Source organism: Chlamydotis macqueenii, chromosome 11, assembly GCF_036417535.1.
Source record: "Chlamydotis macqueenii isolate bChlMac1 chromosome 11, bChlMac1.mat, whole genome shotgun sequence".
NCBI lineage: Eukaryota > Metazoa > Chordata > Aves > Otidiformes > Otididae > Chlamydotis > Chlamydotis macqueenii.
In genome coordinates, this window is record NC_141566.1 from 13426764 (window position 1) to 13446408 (window position 19645).

General features: G+C 45.1%; 1 protein-coding gene and 1 long non-coding RNA gene across 3 annotated transcripts in view; one reads left to right on the top strand and one right to left on the bottom strand.

The window, feature by feature from the left end:
* LRCH2 (leucine rich repeats and calponin homology domain containing 2) overlaps positions 1 to 11088 on the bottom strand; it is a 60248-nt gene extending 49160 nt beyond the window's left edge. For both annotated transcript variants that reach the window (XM_086756738.1, XM_086756739.1), the window contains exon 1: positions 10779 to 11088. In XM_086756738.1, the coding sequence (XP_086612864.1) occupies positions 10779 to 11046 (268 nt within the window). In that variant the 5' untranslated portion in view covers positions 11047 to 11088. The remainder of the gene's footprint in view (positions 1 to 10778) is intronic.
* Positions 11089 to 11450: 362 nt separating this feature from the next.
* LOC147599401 (uncharacterized) lies at positions 11451 to 18353 on the top strand. The gene is made up of 2 exons (XR_015259806.1): positions 11451 to 11629; positions 17827 to 18353. It is a non-coding gene; the product is annotated as an uncharacterized LOC147599401 (long non-coding RNA).
* Positions 18354 to 19645: the final 1292 nt, after the last annotated feature.

Sequence of the window (19645 nt, forward strand, 5' to 3'; positions counted from 1 at the left end):
CCGTACCTCTTCCTAAGCACTTATTATGCCAGGGAATATCATGGGAGACAGCAGCAAAGATAAAAAGAAGAACCCTTAGCAAGTGATGTGACAGTAATTTGACAGTAAAAAATAATAGTGAGAAGTTTCTGAAACTGAAAGGAGAAAAAGCACTGATAGAGAGTTGCAGCTTTTATGCAGTCACAAAATTGCAACAGGCACAGATGAGAAACTCTGGACTTCTAAGCAAGTTCAGAAAAAGTATACAGGAGGTGTTTCCTTGCCACCAATGCGACCACAGTTTAATAGCTAGAGAGAGATAAAAACCTTCTAGGAAAATTAATTATTTTGGTCAACTTAACAGCTACCAGTGCATGGTCAATCATCTATTCAGTCTAACACACGTGACGTCTCCTTATATACTATTAAAGTGAAATGCAGGGTATGGGACCATGCTAGCATGAGTGACCATGTTTCTTTCTCACAGCAGTATGCCCTCAAATAGTTTAGCATGGGGCTTCTCCATGTTAGAGAGAAGCTAATAATCTCTTCACGCTGCTTCTCTGTTTCATATTCCTCTGCTTGTGTTTCTTCAAGCTGTTTAAAAGAAAAACACTCCCCAAGACCGTAGGTGGCTACAAGCAGCTTTTACTTTTAACCGGGTGTTTGACAGAGCACAGAATAGTTTCTATTTTTGTGAAAGAGTTATTACAAAGAGGTATTACAAAGTGGTGTTTGGGTTCTAAATTCAATAACTGAAGAGCTAGGAAATACCTGCTTTATGGTTATCCTTGTCACTGATTTTAGTTACACACTCAGTCTGTGCGGTTTAAGTGACAAACAAGGAAACTGTACACAACCACATAATTAAAGTTTCTCGTCAAGCACAGAGGGAAGGTTGTGCAGGCAACCAGAAATTGCATTTTACAGATTCAGAGTTCTTGGCTTTTCAAACTAAATAGCACTACTAAAGAAAAAAAACCCTTCTTTAAAAAAAAAAAATATACTCTTATTACTCCAGGGACTTAAACAAAAAAAACATCCCATCAGATAGAATGACAGTTCTTCCACGTGAAACACGTTTCGTTAACTGGCACAGACCAACAGTTGTCTCTCACTGACTTCTACTACCACAGAGGAAGGACTGAGATCCACCACACTGGCTTGAAAACACGGTAGCCTTGAGAAACCCACTACTCCGACCCATCCTCATTGAACCTAGTCTCCTAGTCTACACTGGATGCGTCTCCATTGAACATGTCTAAATTGGCAGTTCAGTTCAAGCAATTCCTGTTTTTCATGTAAGTCATCTCCACTTACCACATGCTGGCTCAGGTACATGAGATTTTTCCTGATATTTGCACTAATCAAAAACTAAACCAGAAGCTCTGATCTAACGGTTGGAACAACTAGGGAACATGTCAGTGCTGACCTGCTGCACATCAATGCAGGGATCAAACCAACAGATGAATTCAGGGAATTACTCACCATGTTACCATATGAGAAGGACCCAGGTATTTCCAACACAAGACAGCACACTGCTCCAACTGTTGAGTATATATGTTCAGTTCTTTGAGTATAGCATGATTAAAACAAAAAATAAAGAACACAACACCAAGAGGAGGGAATAATTTACTCCTCAAAATGGTATATAAAGGGGTAAATTGGCACACCAATTGGCAATACAGTCAAAAGGACATTACTATGTGTCAGGGGTTATCTTCCTCTCCACTTTTGAAGGCATCTTGTCATGACAAGTCTTTTGTAGTTTGAAATGGTAAGCAGCAACCCCCACAGGGAGCTTATTTGTTTCCCTAAACAACATGGTACTTTAGTATTTAGTCTAGACTATAATTCTTAAAACAGCCTACTACCAGAAAGAATGAAACATACTTACCTGACAAGTCAGGTAGACTTACTAAGCTCGTGTACTACAACACAGGGCACCTTCCTCCCACTTAAATTGCCCATTACTTATAGGCTTAGTCCTGTCAATTTATATTTTGTTTTTGAAATTTTTAAATTCCAAGATTCAGTTTCAAATTATTTTAACTCTTTCACAGTAATGTAAGGGAAAGTAATAATCATTCGTAAAGGAAACGAAGCGTAGTTTTGTTGAGGATTACCCAAAAAATACACAAAACTCCCAAGTAAAGCTTCTTATGTTCGTCTCTGTATGCTCAGTTACACACATGCAAGGCCTTTGCTCTGAAGATCTTACAATCTAAACAGACAGGAGGCACAGACAAAAGGCTACAACCAATCAGCTGTAACCAGCATTTACTGTATGACTTATCTTTTGTGCAGATAAAATTGCTTGACACTGGATAAACTAAGCAGAAACATTTTTAAAGTAAGCTAGACTGCTGGAAGACAAAGAACACTGGAAAACAAGGTGAGTGAAGTAAGAGTGAAGCAGAAAAAAAAAAAAACCTGAAGAAAATAAACTAACAGTCCATGAGCACAGAGTGAACAGAGTCTACCAACAGCTACAGCATGTTCTCTTGAGACATGAAGGCCACTCCTGTAGCAACTTCAGCATCTGTTCTTATTTGCTGGCACCTGCTGCTGATTCTGACCTACTCATGCCAGATCTCATGGCAGCATTTAAAAAAGGCTATAGTCACTCCTATTAGCTTAAAAATAAGTATGCAATATCATTCATTACTGCATGCAATGATTTGAAGTGAACACTTCAATAAACCTTTTAGTTCTAGATCAGTCTTTAAAAGATCAGGTTCTTGATCACTACATACTGGTTCCACCTATTGAAACGGTAGTACAGTGACAAATTGAAGTAGATGTCTGGTTTAATACACAGATGGTCAGGGATTTGCTCATTGTGCAGTTACATCTGCTGGTCAGCAGCCTATGAACAGGTCTGAGATGCAGGGTTCCTTTAAGCCTTGTAAACTACAAAAACCTTTTTTCAGAAACCATACAAATAAAACCTAAACTGCGATCCAATAGCACCCCTGTCGCTCCAGCCAGCAAGTCGGCTTTGTCGGGGCCAAGCTGAAGTGTCTCTATACCAATGCACGCAGCATGGGAAATAAACAGGAAGAGCTGGAGATGCGTGCACACGAGCAGGGCTACGACCTCATTGGCATCACGGAGACGTGGTGGGATGACACGTACGACTGGAGCGTCAACATGGACGGGTATAGGCTTTTTAGAAAAGACAGGAAGGGGAGACGAGGAGGGGGTGTTGCTCTCTACGTCAGCAACCAGCTGGAGTGTGTGGAGCTCTGCCTGGGGATGGAGGAGGAGCTGACAGAGAGCTTACGGGTCAAGATTAGAGGACAGGGACGGACAGGGGACGTTACAGTGGGGGTCTGTTACAGGCCTCTTGGCCAGGAGGACAGAGCAGATGAAGTGCTCTATAGGCAGATAGGAGCAGCCTCACGGTCACAGGCCCTGGTCCTCATGGGGGACTTCAACCACCCTGACATCTGTTGGAGAGACAACACGGCAGGGCACAGGCAGTCCAGGAGGTTCCTGGAATGTGTGGATGACAACTTCCTCCTGCAGGCGATAGAGGAGCTGACAAGGAGGGGTGCCATGCTCGACCTTGTGCTCACCAACAGGGAGGGGCTGGTGGGGGATGTGAAACTGATGGACAGCCTTGGCTGCAGTGACCATGACATGGTGGAGTTCAAGATCCACGGGGCAGCAAGGAAACCACATGGCAAGCTCTCTGCCCTAGACTTCAGGAAGGCGGACTTCGGCCTCTTCAGGGACCTGATGGGCCAAGTGCCACGGGAGGCGGCCCTGGAGGGAAGAGGGGCCCAGGAAAGTTGGTCCATATTCAAGGAGCACCTCCTCCAAGCTCAGCAGAGGTGCATCCCGATGAAAAACAAGTCGGGCAAAAAGGCCAGGAGGCCGGCGTGGATGAGCAAGGAGCTCCTGGACCAACTGAAAGTGAAGAAGAAAGCCTATAGAGGGTGGAAGTGGGGACAGGTAGTCTGGGAGGACTACAAAGAGGCTGTACGAGTGGCCAGGGATAAGGTAAGGAAGGCCAAAGCCCTGGCAGAACTGAATCTGGCCAGGGATATAAAATACAACAAGAAGAGCTTTTATAGGTACGTAGGGGACAAAAGAAAGTCCAGGGTAAATGTAGGCCCCCTCCAGAAGGGAACTGGTGTCCTGGTTACCCAGGACATGGAGAAGGCTGAGGTTCTCAATGACTTTTTTGCCTCAGTCTTCACCGACAAGAGTTCCTGTCCCACCGCCCAAGCTGTAGAAGGCACAAGCAGGGACTGCAAGAATGAAGAACTGCCCATTGTACTCTAAGAGCAGGTTCGGGATCATCTGAGGAACCTGAAGGTGCACAAGTCCATGGGTCCTGATGAGATCCATCCGCGGGTCCTGAGGGAACTGGCGGATGAAGTTGCCAAGCCACTGGCCATCGTATTTGAGAAGTCGTGGTGGTCTGGTGAGGTCCCCGATGTCTGGAAGAGAGGGAACATAACCCCCATTTTTAAAAAGGGGAATAAGGAAGACCCAGGTAACTACAGGCCGGTCAGCCTCACTTCTGTGCCTGGCAAGGTCATAGAGCAGATTCTCCTGGAAACCATGCTAAGGCACATGGAGAGCAAGGAGGTGGTTGGTGACAGCCAACATGGCTTCACCAAGGGCAGATCATGCCTGACCAATTTGGTGGCCTTCTATGATGGGGTGACGGCATCGGTGGACAAGGGACGAGCAACTGACATAATCTACCTGGACTTGTGCAAAGCTTTTGACACTGTCCCGCATGACATCCTTCTCTCTAAACTAGAGAGACATGGGTTTGATAGACAGACCACTCGGTGGATAAGGAGTTAGCTGGATGGCCGCACTCAGAGAGTGGTGGTCAAGGGCTCAATGTCCATGTGGAGACCGGTCACGAGTGGCGTCCCTCAGGGGTCCGTGTTGGGCCCAGCCCTGTTCAACATCTTTGTCGGTGACATGGACAGTGGGACAGAGCGCACCACCAGCAAGTTCGCCGACGACACCAAGTTGTGTGGTGCCGTCGACACGCTGGAAGGGAGGGATGCCATCCAGAGGCACCTTGACAGGCTGGAGAGGTGGGCCTGTGCCAACCTCATGAAGTTCAACCAGGCCACGTGCAAGGTCCTGCACCTGGGTCATGGCAATCCCAGGCACAAATACAGGCTGGGCGGGGAATGGATTGAGAGCAGCCCTGAGGAGAAGCACTTGGGAGTGCTGGTGGATGAGAAGCTTAACATGAGCAGGCAATGCGCCCTTGCAGCCCAGAAGGCCAACCGCATCCTGGGCTGCATCAAGAGGAGCGTGGCCAGCAGGTCGAGGGAGGTGATTCTGCCCCTCTACTCTGCCCTGGTGAGACCCCACCTGGAGTACTGTGTCCAGTTCTGGAGCCCCCAACACAAGAAGGACATGGACCAGTTGGAGAAGGTCCAGAGGAGGGCCACGAAGATGATAAAAGGGCTGGAGCACCTCTCTTATGAGGACAGGCTGAGAGAGTTGGGGCTGTTCAGCCTGGAGAAGAGGAGGCTCCGGGGAGACCTGATAGCGGTCTTCCAGTACCTCAAGGGGGCCTACAAGAAAGATGGGGAAAGGCTGTTTAGTAGGGCCTGTTGCGATAAGACGAGAGGTAATGGTTTTAAAATGGAGGGGGGTAGATTTAGATTAGAAATTAGGAAAAAATTTTTTACAATGCGAGTTATAGAACACTGGAACAGGTTGCCCAGAAAGGTGGTGGCGGCCCCACCCCTGGAAACGTTCAAGGCCAGGCTGGATGAGGCTCTGAGCAACCTGATCTGGTTGGGGATGTCCCTGCTCCTTGCAGGGGGGTTGGACTAGATGACCTTTGAAGGTCCCTTCCAACCCTAACCATTCTATGATTCTACACTTCAGAAGACATTAGTGATAATCATGTCTGTCAAGCAACAAAATATTTTAGTTCTGTAACAGAGAATAAGACTTTTTTAAAGAGTTCTTGCTTAAAGTGCTACATCTTCTCTAGATCTGTCACACCTGGCAACAGATTCTCCTAGCTAGTAGCAAACAATTTCAGGTTAGTTGGAGGAATGATGAAAATCACTGTTGGACAGCTATAGAAAAGCAGAGAATTCAGAATTCTCTCCACACTGTCATGTAGAACTTTTACCCCAAAAAAGATCTAGCAAGTATCTTTGTATTTTCTGTGAAATTCTAGCCTTCAGTCCTGATTCAGTTACCCTTTTGCTAAGGACATATTTCAGCATTAAAAGCCAGCTTTGCCAATAAAATGAATATATAGAAGATTTTTTTTTTTTTGGTGAAAAGTAACAACCTGAAAAAGCAAAGGCCAGTCCATGTTTCTTATTACACAAGGTTTGCAACACAATTTGTGATCTAAATACATTTGCCCTCTCTTCAAAAAACAAGTAACACAGCAGGAATATGTATCACAAAAAGTTCTTTAGCTCAAAAGCACAAATATCTCAGAGGTTACATCTCTTTTATATTCCAAGGCATTAAAATAGCCAACGTGATGTCAAATTTAGTTTTGATGGATGGAGAATACAAAAAAATTACATCCTGCATGTTTCTTGTAGGCCAGTATTTCAGATAAAGCTATAGCATGGATTTTTTTTTAAGATTAGATTAAGATATTAGTGGTACTCTTCATAATGTAATCCTTTTATGCAGGAGAATTAATAATCCACAGTTTTAACTTCAATTCACTGAACTGAGACTTTTCCTAAAATGTCTGTAATACCAAGTATCCTTATGACTGGCCTTCAGCAAGAAAGCTTCAGACATAATACAGAACTCATTTTCCCTTAGCCCCAACACTGGATATGCTAAGAAACCACTGTGGGGAACTTCCACAATAACTTGTTTATAAACTGCGTCACTATCAGATTTTGCATCCAATGCATTTCTGAGCATAAACACTACCACCTCCCCTGCAAAAACCCCATGTAATCCGAATTTCTCTTTTTGTTCAAATCTGAAGAAGTCATTACTGAAGAACTACATGTTTTTCAACACATTTCATTTATAGAATGTAATCTAGATTTAGGATATACATCATATATGAATGGTATTTCTGAACCTGAAACTTGGATTTGGTGTTGCTATTCAGTTACCTGCCATCACTTTAATCAACATTGGTACTACCAACAAAAATAACTTTATTCAGAAAGGAAAACATAACTGATTTAGAAGTGTATATTATAAAGGCAGAATAAGAGTATTATAAGTTAACATTAACAGCAGCACAAGATCTGTTTGAATAGCCAGAAAACAAATCCAGGGAAATAATAAAATAAGGGTTTTTTGGCCAAAGAGTTGCAATGATAATTCATGGTTAAAAAAAAAGATATGACAAACATAAGGTCAGACGTAAACAGCCAGATATCGTCATTATGCTTTTACCTCAGCAATATTTCTGTCATGTAATTTAAGATGCCAAAACATGCTACAGTATTTGCAAATTATGTACTGGCAAGTCATTACATATATCAAATCTAAAATATGGCCAGATCTTAAACAAAAAATCCCAGGGTATTTTTGATAAATCTACAACAGCTGTGTTTTCACATATAGATAGATATATGTGTGTGTGTGTATATATATATATATACACACACACACACACCCCTTCCCCTCTTACTGAGAACTGTAGCGGTTTTACTTCAATCCTAGAAATAACTTTCTGTTGCTGATTTTATTGACATTAAGACAGAATATTCTGGATTTACAGTGATACTGTAGACCCCACTGCATAGGGGTTTGTGATATGGAAATGACATTGTTTACATCCAGATTTCTTAGAGGTTTGGTTTTTTAAAAAAAAAGTTTGTTTCAAGCACCAGAGAACTGAATTTCAGAGAGTAATTGACTTAGAACAGAAAGTGAAACACAGCAAAAATTTTTGACCCAACCCATCTCCCATGCCTCAGTCTAAACCTAAAACTTTATTCATGGATATACTGTAACATGAAACATGATAACTGCTACAAAAATGCCAATAAGTAAGTGACCACTGCCTCTGAGGCAATCACTGATCCTCCATCAAGCTCTATGCCACACTGATACTCTGCAAAGGACATTCATGATCCACCATCAGAATATCATTTACCCACTTATGAAAAAAATTCTACAGATTAAGTTAAAATAAAAACTATAAATCTTTTGTTTACAATCATATTTTGAAAGACATCCAAATTTCCACTTCACAGGATTAATTAAGTAATAAATGCTACATTAAATCAGGATTGTGATGAGATTGTATTTGCAAAGATCCACATCAACTATTTAAGTAGGTTTTTTTAGTATAGCAAGCAGTATGGCTATTTTCATTAGAGACTGCTGTTAAACATTTTCACACAGTCTTTCATGATGAAAATTCAATCCTGATAGTAGTGACTGGGCTCTACTACATCCTAAAAGATAAAGACAAGATCACTGCAGACAGCTTTTACACAAACATGTCAAGATTCAAAATAAAACAACAAAAAAATTAAACTCAAAGTGCAATTAGTAATAGTTAGAAGCAAACAAAATATGGATCCTTGATGCACCTGCTTCAGAATACAGAAAAAGTATTTTAATAAGATCATCTATATACAATGCTTCATTTTTAATGCTTTAGTTATTGAATATTTATACACAGAAGTGACCTACTATGTCACTGAATACATTTTTATGCTACTACTATAAAGAAAAAGAGCTATTATTTCATGGAACCCATTTTTATTTTAATTTTGTGCTTCCATCATGAAATAACTAACACACTTTTACCTATCCCTATTCTGCATTGCACCCAGGGATGCATCATGTGTCAAGAAAAAAAAAAAAAAAAAAAAGGATAATGACCCACAAATCATTAGCAGGCTTGGTATAGGATACATAAATTGGACTTTTAAATCAGTCCTTCAAAAATTCTACACCCTACACAACCTAATATATCACAGAAGAATTAGTACACCTTTGTTTAAGCCTCTGCACAAACGCAGCCCACAACAAAGAGCAACAGAATGAGTATTTGATATATCAGAAGTACAGGATTGTCGGAGATGGATAAGGTACCACAATAGGCAGTCTTATATTCAAAACAATAAGCCAGCTATTTATAATCCATGGGGAAAGAAAAACCCCAAAGCAAAACAAATAAAACCCATGGAATGAATTCACCCAAATAATATTTTGGAAAGTCACTACTACTTGTGAACAAAAGATGCTAGATCTCTTGTTAATATTTTGTTCTAGCACATTACTCCATATTCAGCAACTACTCTAGCAGCAAATAAATCCAGAAGTACATCAGAGATGAGCCAAAACGTAACAGAACCTCATAGAAAATGTAGTTTTATTTTCTAGGAACTCTATAGAAAAATGTTTACTCCAAGTTTATTTCACCTAAAAGCCTGGGTAAATCTAGCCTCACTCTCATGATTTCTAAGCATTTACCAACACGGTGAATACATTAAGCTCTGACACGCACACTGCTAGATGTGCACACATCCCCCTCACCCGCACTAATAACCATCCTCCTGCTGAACTAGGAAGAACCGACCGGAATACTCCAGGTGATGAAGCTTTATTGCAAGGGATCTGAGATCCTTGAAGGTCCAAACTAACCACAGCATGGATCTCTTATTTCCCAGAGTCCGAACTAAATAGCTGCCCTCAGCTTGCACACCCTCTTCCAGGCACCGTGGACACGCACATCCAAACACGCAGAACCCAACGCCCAGTTCCCTGCGAATACCCCCCGCCTCGCACCCACACGGGAAGCGCCACCTTTCCCTGGCCGCACAAGCGCCCACAGATGAGAACCCCCCTCCTCACCGCAGGCAGCCCCGCTCCCCCCGCCGCGCAGGCACACGGAGAGCAGACACACACGCACATACACACACAGAGAGCACAATAACCCTCCCACCGCCCCACGCACTCGGCACGCACGGAGAGGGTTTAGCGGGAGCCCCTCTCCCAGCAGAGCCCTGTTCTCACACACCCCCCCACCCCCGGCGGCAGCCCACGCTGCCGGGGTACCCTCGCCCTTTGGCACCGCACCTCCTCAGGCAAGCGGAGGAGGCAGAAGGTCCCCCCCGAAGCCCAGCCCGCCACCACACATTCACAGAGCAAGAACGCTCCCCCGTAAGCGCACACAGCAGGCGCGACCACCCAACACAGGCAGAGGGGGAGCGCCCCACCGCCACACACCCCAGATCCTCCACCCCTCCCCACCCGACTGCATGTAGGGAGAGCCTCTTCATTGTCCCGCACCCCCAAACATGGAGCCCCCCCACCATCATTAAGGAGCCTACTGCCACCACGGCAGCCCCCAGAAACACCCCTGCCACCATAGCGGGGGCTCCTTAGCGCTTTCCCCAATTGTCACTGCAGCAGCCGCCCGCCACCACAGCTTCACCACTGCCACCACAGCACGCGCCCCCGACTGCTCCCCCCCAAGGTGCCATCTCAGAGGATCCCCCCGCTGCATCCTCCCTCCCCAGTGCCCCCACCGGGCACCCTCTGGCCCACCAATGCCACCAGAGCAGGCCGCTCCCATGCCATCCCCTCCAGCTGCCACCACAGGAGACCCCTTCGCCGCATCCCCTCCGCTGCCACGGCAGCAGGGCCCCCACACCCCCACCATTGCCACCACAACGCCTCCCCCCTTCCCACTGCTCGCCCTCAACTGCCATCACAGCGGGGACGACCCCCGCCCCGCCCTCACAGCCGGGCCCCCCACCCGCCCCGCATTACCACCGCGGCTGGGCCCCCTCAGCAGCGGGCCCCGTCACCCTTCACAGCCGGAGCCCGCCCCCCCACTCCACCTGCTTGCGTGGTGTCGCTGAGATCGTAGCCGCTGCCGGGGAAGTCCCGCAGCTTCCTCCCGCTGAGGCAGAGGATACCCGAACTGCCCGCCTCCTCCAGGGCCCGGTCCAGGCTGCGCACCGTGTGCAGCTGCGGAAGAGTCGCCGCGCCCCAGTGCGGCCCGGCCGAGAAGGAGAGAGTGAGGTGAGCGGGGATCCCCAGCCCCCCCGCGCCGTTGCCGTTGCCGGCACCGTTGCCGTTGCCGCCGCCCCCCTGCCCAACCGCCATCTTCCCACGGCACCGACCAGCCCCACAATAACAACAGCCGGGGCCGCCCTGCCGCCACGCTGCCACTGCGCAGGCGCCGCGGGGCCCGCAGGGGGCGGGGGGAGGGCCGCGAGAGTGAGACGGAGGGGGCCGCTAGCGGAGGGAGCGTAGCTCCTGCGCGCCCCTCAGCCGCCCTCACCAATCCGCGGCGGCGTGGAGGGAAGGGGCGTGGCTTCACCACCTCCCTCAGGCCTTCTTCACCAATCCGCGGTGGCGGGGGCAACGGGGTGGGGTCCCCCGCGGCGGTGCTTGCCAATGAGGGGTCGCGCACACGCTAGGGGGCGGGGCGGCTCGTGCGCGCGCGCTCGAGGGAGCAGCGTGCTGCCGCTGGCGGGACTGGAGCGGCCCCGGGGCGTCCGGCCGCCATGGCGAGCGGGGCCTGGCGGTGTCCCCTCACAGCCGGAGCGGGCGCGGGTCTGTGCGTTTCGGGAGAACGCAGCTGAGGGGGCAGGGGGTGGTTCATGGCAGGGGCCGCCCTGCCGAACAGAGGCGACGTTTATGTGTCACGGCAAGCACAGCGCCGATGGAACGGCGTCCGTTCCCGGTCAGACAGGCTGTTTTCACTCCAGTCGGCCGTTTGGCACCGTTCAGGTTTACCGTCGTATCTATGGCAACGCAAATTATCAATTGCTCCTCGGGTTAAAAAGTCACCCAAAGCAGATGCATCAGAGCATCACCTCTGTGCTGGAAGGCAATGACGAGCAGTGCCTGTCAATAACTGCAGATCCTCGTTAGTGGCATGAAAAACAAAATCAGGGAGGAATCTCCCATGGCAGAACAAAGGGGGCTAGGAGTAAGGTTGTCACCCTAAAATGGGCTAAGAAACATTCTCAAAAGCCTCAAGTGCTCTTGATACAGAATGTGAATAACTGGTGAAACATAACCCTGGTTGCAATGTCCGAGGCACCGTATCAGGAAAATGCTACACATTTGCTGGAATGCTGTGTGGATGAATAATTATCTCTATTACCATGCAATCTGTACTTGTTAGCTGCTGCATATTTATCTGTCAAAAATTACTCTGGAGCCATAATTAAGAAATGCTAAGGAAAAGCTCATAGACCCACATTTTCATGCAATTGCTGTGAGTTTGATAAGCAGAATCTGCCTTTATGCTTTAATCCTCCTGGATTTTTTTTTTTTTTTTGGCATGCATGCATCATGACTAATTTGGGGATCTAAGGGAAATTCCTTCTATAAGCCGTATGGAAGAGACTAGCCTTCAGTCAGCAATATGTCAGCGAGAGACAACTGAGCCATTATTAGTCAAAAGAGGAACAGCCCTGTACTATTCTGTGGGCGATATCTGGCTAAAATTCAATAGAACCAAATTAGCCAAGATCAATAAAAAGGTACTGAAGAGTGAAGGGTTTAATCCTTTGATGCAGTATTGTATGAACTTCAGGATCACTGTGTCATTGTGAATAGATTGGCCTTCCAGCAAGAGAGGCCTATGTGCAAAATGCACACGTGGTGGTGGAAGGGCTCCCATTGTCACCTGCAAATATTGTGGCTGTCTGCTTCATTTGACTTTAGCCATGGATACTTTTGTGAGCTGTGGGACTAAAGCTTACAGATGAATATGTACCGATCAGTCTGCCTCTGCCAGAGTCTCTGCTCTTGCCCTGAAAAAGATAATTGTTCCCTGGATTCACAGCAGGAAAATCAGACAAACCTGCATAAACACTGCTGACTGCTGCCCTTGTGTGAGGGATTTCAGTGATGGTCCGTGTAGGGCCACTGTGGGAAATTACAAACTGCACACAGCTGTGAGAGCGTGACCTTGGAGAGGGGAGCCAGGAGGGTTGTTATCTCAGAGAGGGGAGCTAGGAGGGTTGTTATCTCAGAGAGGGGAGCTAGGAGGGTTGTTATCTCAGAGAGGGGAGCTAGGAGGGTTGTTACTGAGCAGCATGTTGCTGCTATCCGGGAACTGCTGTTAGTCAGCAGGGCATGTACTTGGCAGGCCTTGCTGCATGCGCTGGCCATGCGTGCACCAACACCTGGTCAGTACTCTTCCACTGAATCTGCTGAGGGTATAAACAGAGGCAGCTCGGAGCAGAGGGAGAGAGAAAGGACCCAGAGCACACTCTATGAACAACAGGGGATGCCCTGAAGGTGCTGCGCCTACCTCCCTTCTCTGCTCTGACCCTACTGATCATCATCCTCTTGCTCGGTGGTGTCTCCGGCTTAGTTGGGTCGGTAAGACTCTCATAAAGGGAAAACAATACGCTGGTAACTGCTTATGCTAGGAACTGTAACTGCTTATGCTAGGAACTGCTTATGCAAGGCTATAATAGAGCAATAAATACTGTTGTGCTTTTAAATATCATATACTGGGTGAACTTTGTGCATAGGAATCCTACAAACCGGTTACAGCCCTTGGTTGAATTTCCAGCCAGAGAGGGTGGAGGTCGAATAAACTCACAGACTGATGTTGGGCCAAGCACGTGTGATGATTTTGCCTGTAGACCTGGAGTGGGAGGTGCGGTGGCTCTGCAGCTGGCAACAGTGAAGCAGAGCAGCAGCCAGTACCAGTCTGGGTAACTAAATGTTACTAAATGTTAGAAATAGTTGCTCTGTGTTTGCAAAGCAGGTGGCTTGGCACAGGGTCAGCTCAGAGATGCAGCTTTGCTCTCCTCCCTCTAAGCCACATCGCACAGCCACTTGCTATTTAGAGCCTAAGTGATCTCTGCGCCATTAGACAGAGAAAGGGGTTCAGCTCACTTTGTAAGAAATAGGTCTGACAAATTGTCAGAGGACTCAAAACACCATTTAGTCACGCTGGAGTTGAGAGGCCTTTTTATCTTTAAGAAAATGCTCACTGTGTCTGCAGGTGTTCCTACTGAGAAGCAAACCAAGCACGCTGAGTCTGCTCAGGCATATGTTCACATCTTCAAATGCATTAAAGTGTCCAATACAATAGGCTAGAAGAAATGTCTGAGACTTTTTCTAACAGCTCACCAAAAATTCACAATTTCTTATTTATTAAAGTAGTAAGATGAGTACAGGAAGAGGAGGAAACACTCAAATGCTGTAATGAGACTACACAAGGTAAACGTATTGTCTTGCTACCAGTCTGTGTTTCAGACTCTCTGAGTTTCGGGAGTCTGAAAACCACGGAAAATCCCCCACTTTCATGAAGAGCTTCCACTTTGAAAGTCTTTGTGGTTACCCACATCCGCTCTAGATGAGATAAAAACTCATCCAGATATGACATCAATAAACTTTAAGAGGTAGTGTTAATGCCTGGAGGAATGAGATCTAGATGAGGCTTTGATCTATCTGACTTTCAACATGGATTGCAAGATGTGGTTACTCACAAGTCTTGCAGTGATGCAGTTGTTGGCACGGTCAGCCCAAGCCACGCTCAGAGCAAGTGCAAGAGCTGCATGCCCGTCCTGCTGCTCTGCCTGTGCTGCTCCCACACCTCTTCTGACCCTGGCTCACAGCTTCATCACTCACAGCTCCAAATTTCCCCAGAGCACTGCCTTCTGGAGAGAGCCAGAGAGGTTCATGTACTGAAAATGTCAGTATAAAATTGATTATGAGAGTAGGGAAAGCAAGAGGGGAGACCCTTATGTCTTCTGTACCTTCATAATTTTCCAGCGTGGACACTGCAGGCTGCATCTCAGGTCAGGTCAGTGCATGTGATAAGAACATCAAAGCACAGTGACAAATATGAGATGCTGCCTGGCGTGTCATGCAGTGCAATGCTCCCTCTAGACCTTCACTGGACTTGCAGGCCTCTGCCAGGCCACACAAGCTCTGGGCATCTAAGGCCAAGCAATAGGGATTGCCCAAAGCAGAGACACCCCTGAAGCTTTCGGTGTTCCTGAATTAAATACTTGAGCTGGATACAAAGCAGATCTTTGTCAGTCGAGATTGCCATTTGCTGTGAGAAATGAAATCTTCTTGAGATGTCAGCACTGACCCTTTTTTCCATCCCTTAGAGACTTCCTTGCTTTAAGTAATTAAACATCAGAGCTTTCATAATGTTCTTACTATGCTTCTTTATGTGTAGCCTCAGTCCTCCTACATGTGTGAGGTACTGAGTTAACACATTCACTGTTATTTCAGCCCTCACATAATCCTTGCGCCATTTCCTTGATTACTCTTCAATTCCTTCTCACTTACTTTGCATATCAGTGCATGCTCTATTCCTAATTGGTACTGCTTTTCTTCTTCAAGACCTAGAAGTGTCCGCAGCTTCCCACAGGGAGTTAAAATAATGTCCAAATAACCAGATTGAAGATTCATACTAAAATGGCATCATCTGTCCCACTTTGAAAGCAAAGCAAGCAAACCATATTTTCCCAGTTAGGTCAAAAGGCAAATGTCATGCTGTCCACGCCACAGGGTAGTGATTTATCTGAAACATCATTTTGAAAGAGCTAGAGACATTTCAAAATACTTCAGCATCTGAGACTTGAATAGAAGAGAAGCAAGCAGGATTCCCCCTGGCTGGTTTGGTGAGCATTATCTGTTCTTAAAAGTCTTTTTGTGCAGACCACAATAAGGCAGCAGATCCATTAATGAGAAGATTCCTGGTACCTTTTCCATTGGGAGTATCTGATGAATTGCACAGCTAGCAATGCTTCGTTGAGATTTCTGAAGGCAGGGGGAGGGCGGCCTCTACCCTCAAAGATGTAATTTCAAGTACCACTTTCTCCAATTACATGCACTGGAAATACCTCCTTGTGGTGCTGCAGAGGCCTTTATCCTTAACTGGTCATTCTTCTAGGTTTTCTAACAGGATTTTTCCTTTTATTCTATTTTGGATAACCTGTTTGCCATGCAGCAGCATACTTGCTTTGCTTGTTTCTTGGTAAAATTAGAAATGTAGGACTTTCAGTGATGGTTTACTTTAATATTGAGAGACCCCGAGAAGCAACATGAACTAAAACTACTCCTACACCGCAATCAGATGCAGAGCGGTGTGGTGTGTCTGTGTAACTCAGTTTCCTGGGATGTAGCTAGGCTGGTTACAGATTGCACTGAAGCTACCAAGTCCCCTGTCATTCTGCACATGTGTGTGTTGAGTCCAAGCCCCTGCCATTGTGATTATCTTTTATCAAGTATGCCATGCATTTCACAAGCCACATCTCTAATACACAAAAGATAAGTCTAAGATAAGAAGTAACTGTTGTCACCTTGTCCTAGATAACTCACACAGCACGATCAATTGTATTGTGCTTTAATACAAATGTTCAATCATCCTGCAGACCTCCAGATCTAGACATGCATTTTTATGGGATGACTTTAAGGATGTGCTGCATAGTTTAGAGGCATAGCTAATGGGTATTGTAAGAACAGCATGTACCAGGCTGAGAGCTCAATTTTAATACTCGTACAGAGAGAGAGAAAAAAAAAGAACCGACAACTCTTCTTTAAATACCTTGCAGTCTTACAGTATATGGGATGCATCTGCTCAATGTGTGAGAAGCAAATAATGGAATTTTTCATTAACTATTAACAAGAAATGGCTGACTTCTCGGTGAACAGTTGTTTTCACTGAGCAGAACTCAATGAGTTCTGCAACACCTGAGCATATTTTTGCATCCAGTCACAATTTCGGCATAAAAACTGAAGTATTATCATCAATGTAGCTCACATTCTGGGAACGAGTAATGTAGAGAAATACTGGTGTAATCGAACAACAGTTTTATTATCTTCCATCTTCTCAAGAAGATGATTTTCAAGTAACAACATATGGTTAAAAGGCCATGTTCGGCATCTAACAATAGAACATAAGCTTTTCAGTGGTGGTGCACCAATTTCAGAGCAAGCTAACAAAGCTGTACTGCTACCAGTGTTCCTTGTTAAAAGCTGAGAATTATGCTCCTGTAGTTCTCACCACTTAAAAGGCCTAAACACCCCCCCTTGTGGGCAAAATGCTAAACATCACAAAAATGATTGGATTTTTGGCCCATTGAGATAAGCAACTATTTATGGTTTGAGCAATTCTGATATAGGGTGGAGTGCTTCCCTACCCACAGATACAAATGTATGCATCCAGATGCTAAACATTTCCTTGACACATATTCCTACAGCCACTCAGGCTTACTTCTCAAGAAGAAATATTTATTTGCAATTGCATCATGTACTTTTGGGTCCCTTTCACTGAAAGTGAACAGTCATATTTTTTAAAAATTTGTATTAAATAACTGTGATATGAGGTACCACTGGGAACAACAGACAAAGTGGCCAGCATTAATTTAAAGATACATATTTTTATATCATGGCATAAGACCTATTACAACAACAAATCATCACAAGTTATTTAACATGCAGAAGGTTCACTAAATCTACTAAGACTGAGAAGACATTTCAGATAATATAAGCGTTTGAATGCTGGTGTGTGTTCCCTTCTCCCACTGACTTCTATTTTTATTTGTTTTTAGCTAAAAGCCTTCTAGGGTTCCTTGCAGTTTGATTATGTGACAAGAAGAGCACTTGATAAATTGAAAATAACACTTGCTCACTGTGAAAAAGTTCACTATGCTTGTGCCCTCCAAGGAAGGAATAGCTGGCACCTTTAGCAGAGGTGCCCCAGTTTTCTTTGAGGGCTTAGCTTGGTGGCTGGTTGCCACAGTATTATTTAGCCAACACAAACCAGTTCTAGAGGAAAGCATGACAAAAATCCTTCTTTTCCTTTTGTTCCTTTCTTTTTTTTTTTTTTAAATAATCCTACTTTAACCTTTAGAAAGTCACATTACTGACATTCCTTTCTTAGTTTCCCAGGTTGAGCGTTTCTGCCAGACATCTGCATCCCTCTCCACTGCAGGGGAATTGTGCTTTAGAGGAGGTTCTGGCTCTTAAGGCCTTTTCACCAGCTCCAGCATGTGTCACCTACGCTGTTAATGTGAGAAATTACTCAGAACTGAGTTAATGGCAGTGCTTAGACATACAAAGCAAATGGGACGCTTGCCAAGATGTTAAGAGGTCACAGACTGGCAGCTGAGAGATAACAGAGCACTATCAGCTCGTTCGTACTTCCCAGATGCAGAAACATGGCTCGTAAAGATTTTGTCACTGCTTTTAGAGCTATGTGATTAGAGAAAAACAGCTAACTGGACCTCTCCACCGGTGAAGTGGAAATTGCTGCAAAAGCTATGTTGCAGTTCAACAAAAAAAAAAAACAACCCTCATTTAAAAATACCTAGTATTTCAGAAATTGGTTTTGGTATTTCTAAACTCTATCTTGTTTTGTCTCAAATGTTTGTTTCACTAAACGTGATCAAATGGAAGCTCTATTGGAAATCTGTCAACTGTTGCTTTTAGATTTTCTGAAGATACAAGTGTGTATGATTTGCAGAAAGCCACAAAACCTTTCATTACACTGTCCTCACAGCAGGACCAACTCCAGCTTCTTTCCAGTGCAGAAACCTGAGTCATTCAGCACACAGCTGACCTGTACCCAAAGGAGACTCCAGACCCCTCCTGCCATCCTTCCCTCATGGCTCCCGGCAGCTGCTGCTTCACAGCTGAATCCCAGATACCTCCCAGAGCCCTTCTCCATCCTCCTCATTACAGGATAGAAAATGACACTGCTGTAGATCTCCTCTCCCTGTCCATTGCTAAAGGCTTGGCTTATACGGATACTTCCAGCCCTTTCCCAGCAGCCACAGCTTCCCTGGCTGCTCTGACTAAATTGCCGGGAAATTTTAATGATTCCCTTGAAGTAAAGCTCTTGGACTAGAGAGGCATTAGATCCAGGGCCCCTAAAGAGTAGCAGCATCCCCAGGACACCTTGCGTACCACAGAAAATTGCAAATGTGGTATTGTGACTTTAGTTCCTAACATTTCACATTAAAATGCTTTAATGATCATCCTGTAGTGTCAGTGCAAAAGACAGCTAAGGTTATTTATTGCTCTCTCAATAATTGCTCTCTCAATTGCTTCTCTTTCATGAAAGAATAGTTCCCTAAAACAACACTTTCAGAAACACTTGATCTTGCTAAGAGCTATACACATACCAGGAGGCAATATTGCCCTGATTTATTTGTATGCCAAAATTTCTCTCCCATTTGAAGTGCAAGCGGGGAAAAAGAAACTGTTCTGAAAACACAAGACACTGTCTTGAAAACACAGAACATGCAGACTGTGTTCTGAGATTTGTGTGGTCTTTATTATGTATGTGGTGTGGAAGAGTATTTCAGAGCATTTATTATACGGAAACTTTAGAAAAAACCATGCTGTTCACCTAATGCACAGTGGCCTTTTGGTTGTGTTTGGTTTTTTATCTGGCTTTAAAAGTAGAGGAAGATGCTTTAGCTCACATTTTGTATCCAAATTGCAGAATAGCACCAGTGCCACAACTTATGTGACACAGAGACTGAAAGATCCTCTGAAGAACCTGACTTCCACGAGTGATCAGGATGGTGCTGAAAGACGAATCCCGAATGGATGCTTGCTACCCAAGAAGCTCACAAATGCAAACAGACTTCAAGCTAAGAGTGCCTCTGTTTGTAAAGTTACCTTGTTTTTCCAGTCTTCAAAATGAGGCAAAGTCATTCCTTCTTTTACATTGCTCAGAGATAACTGATGGGTTTTTAAGATA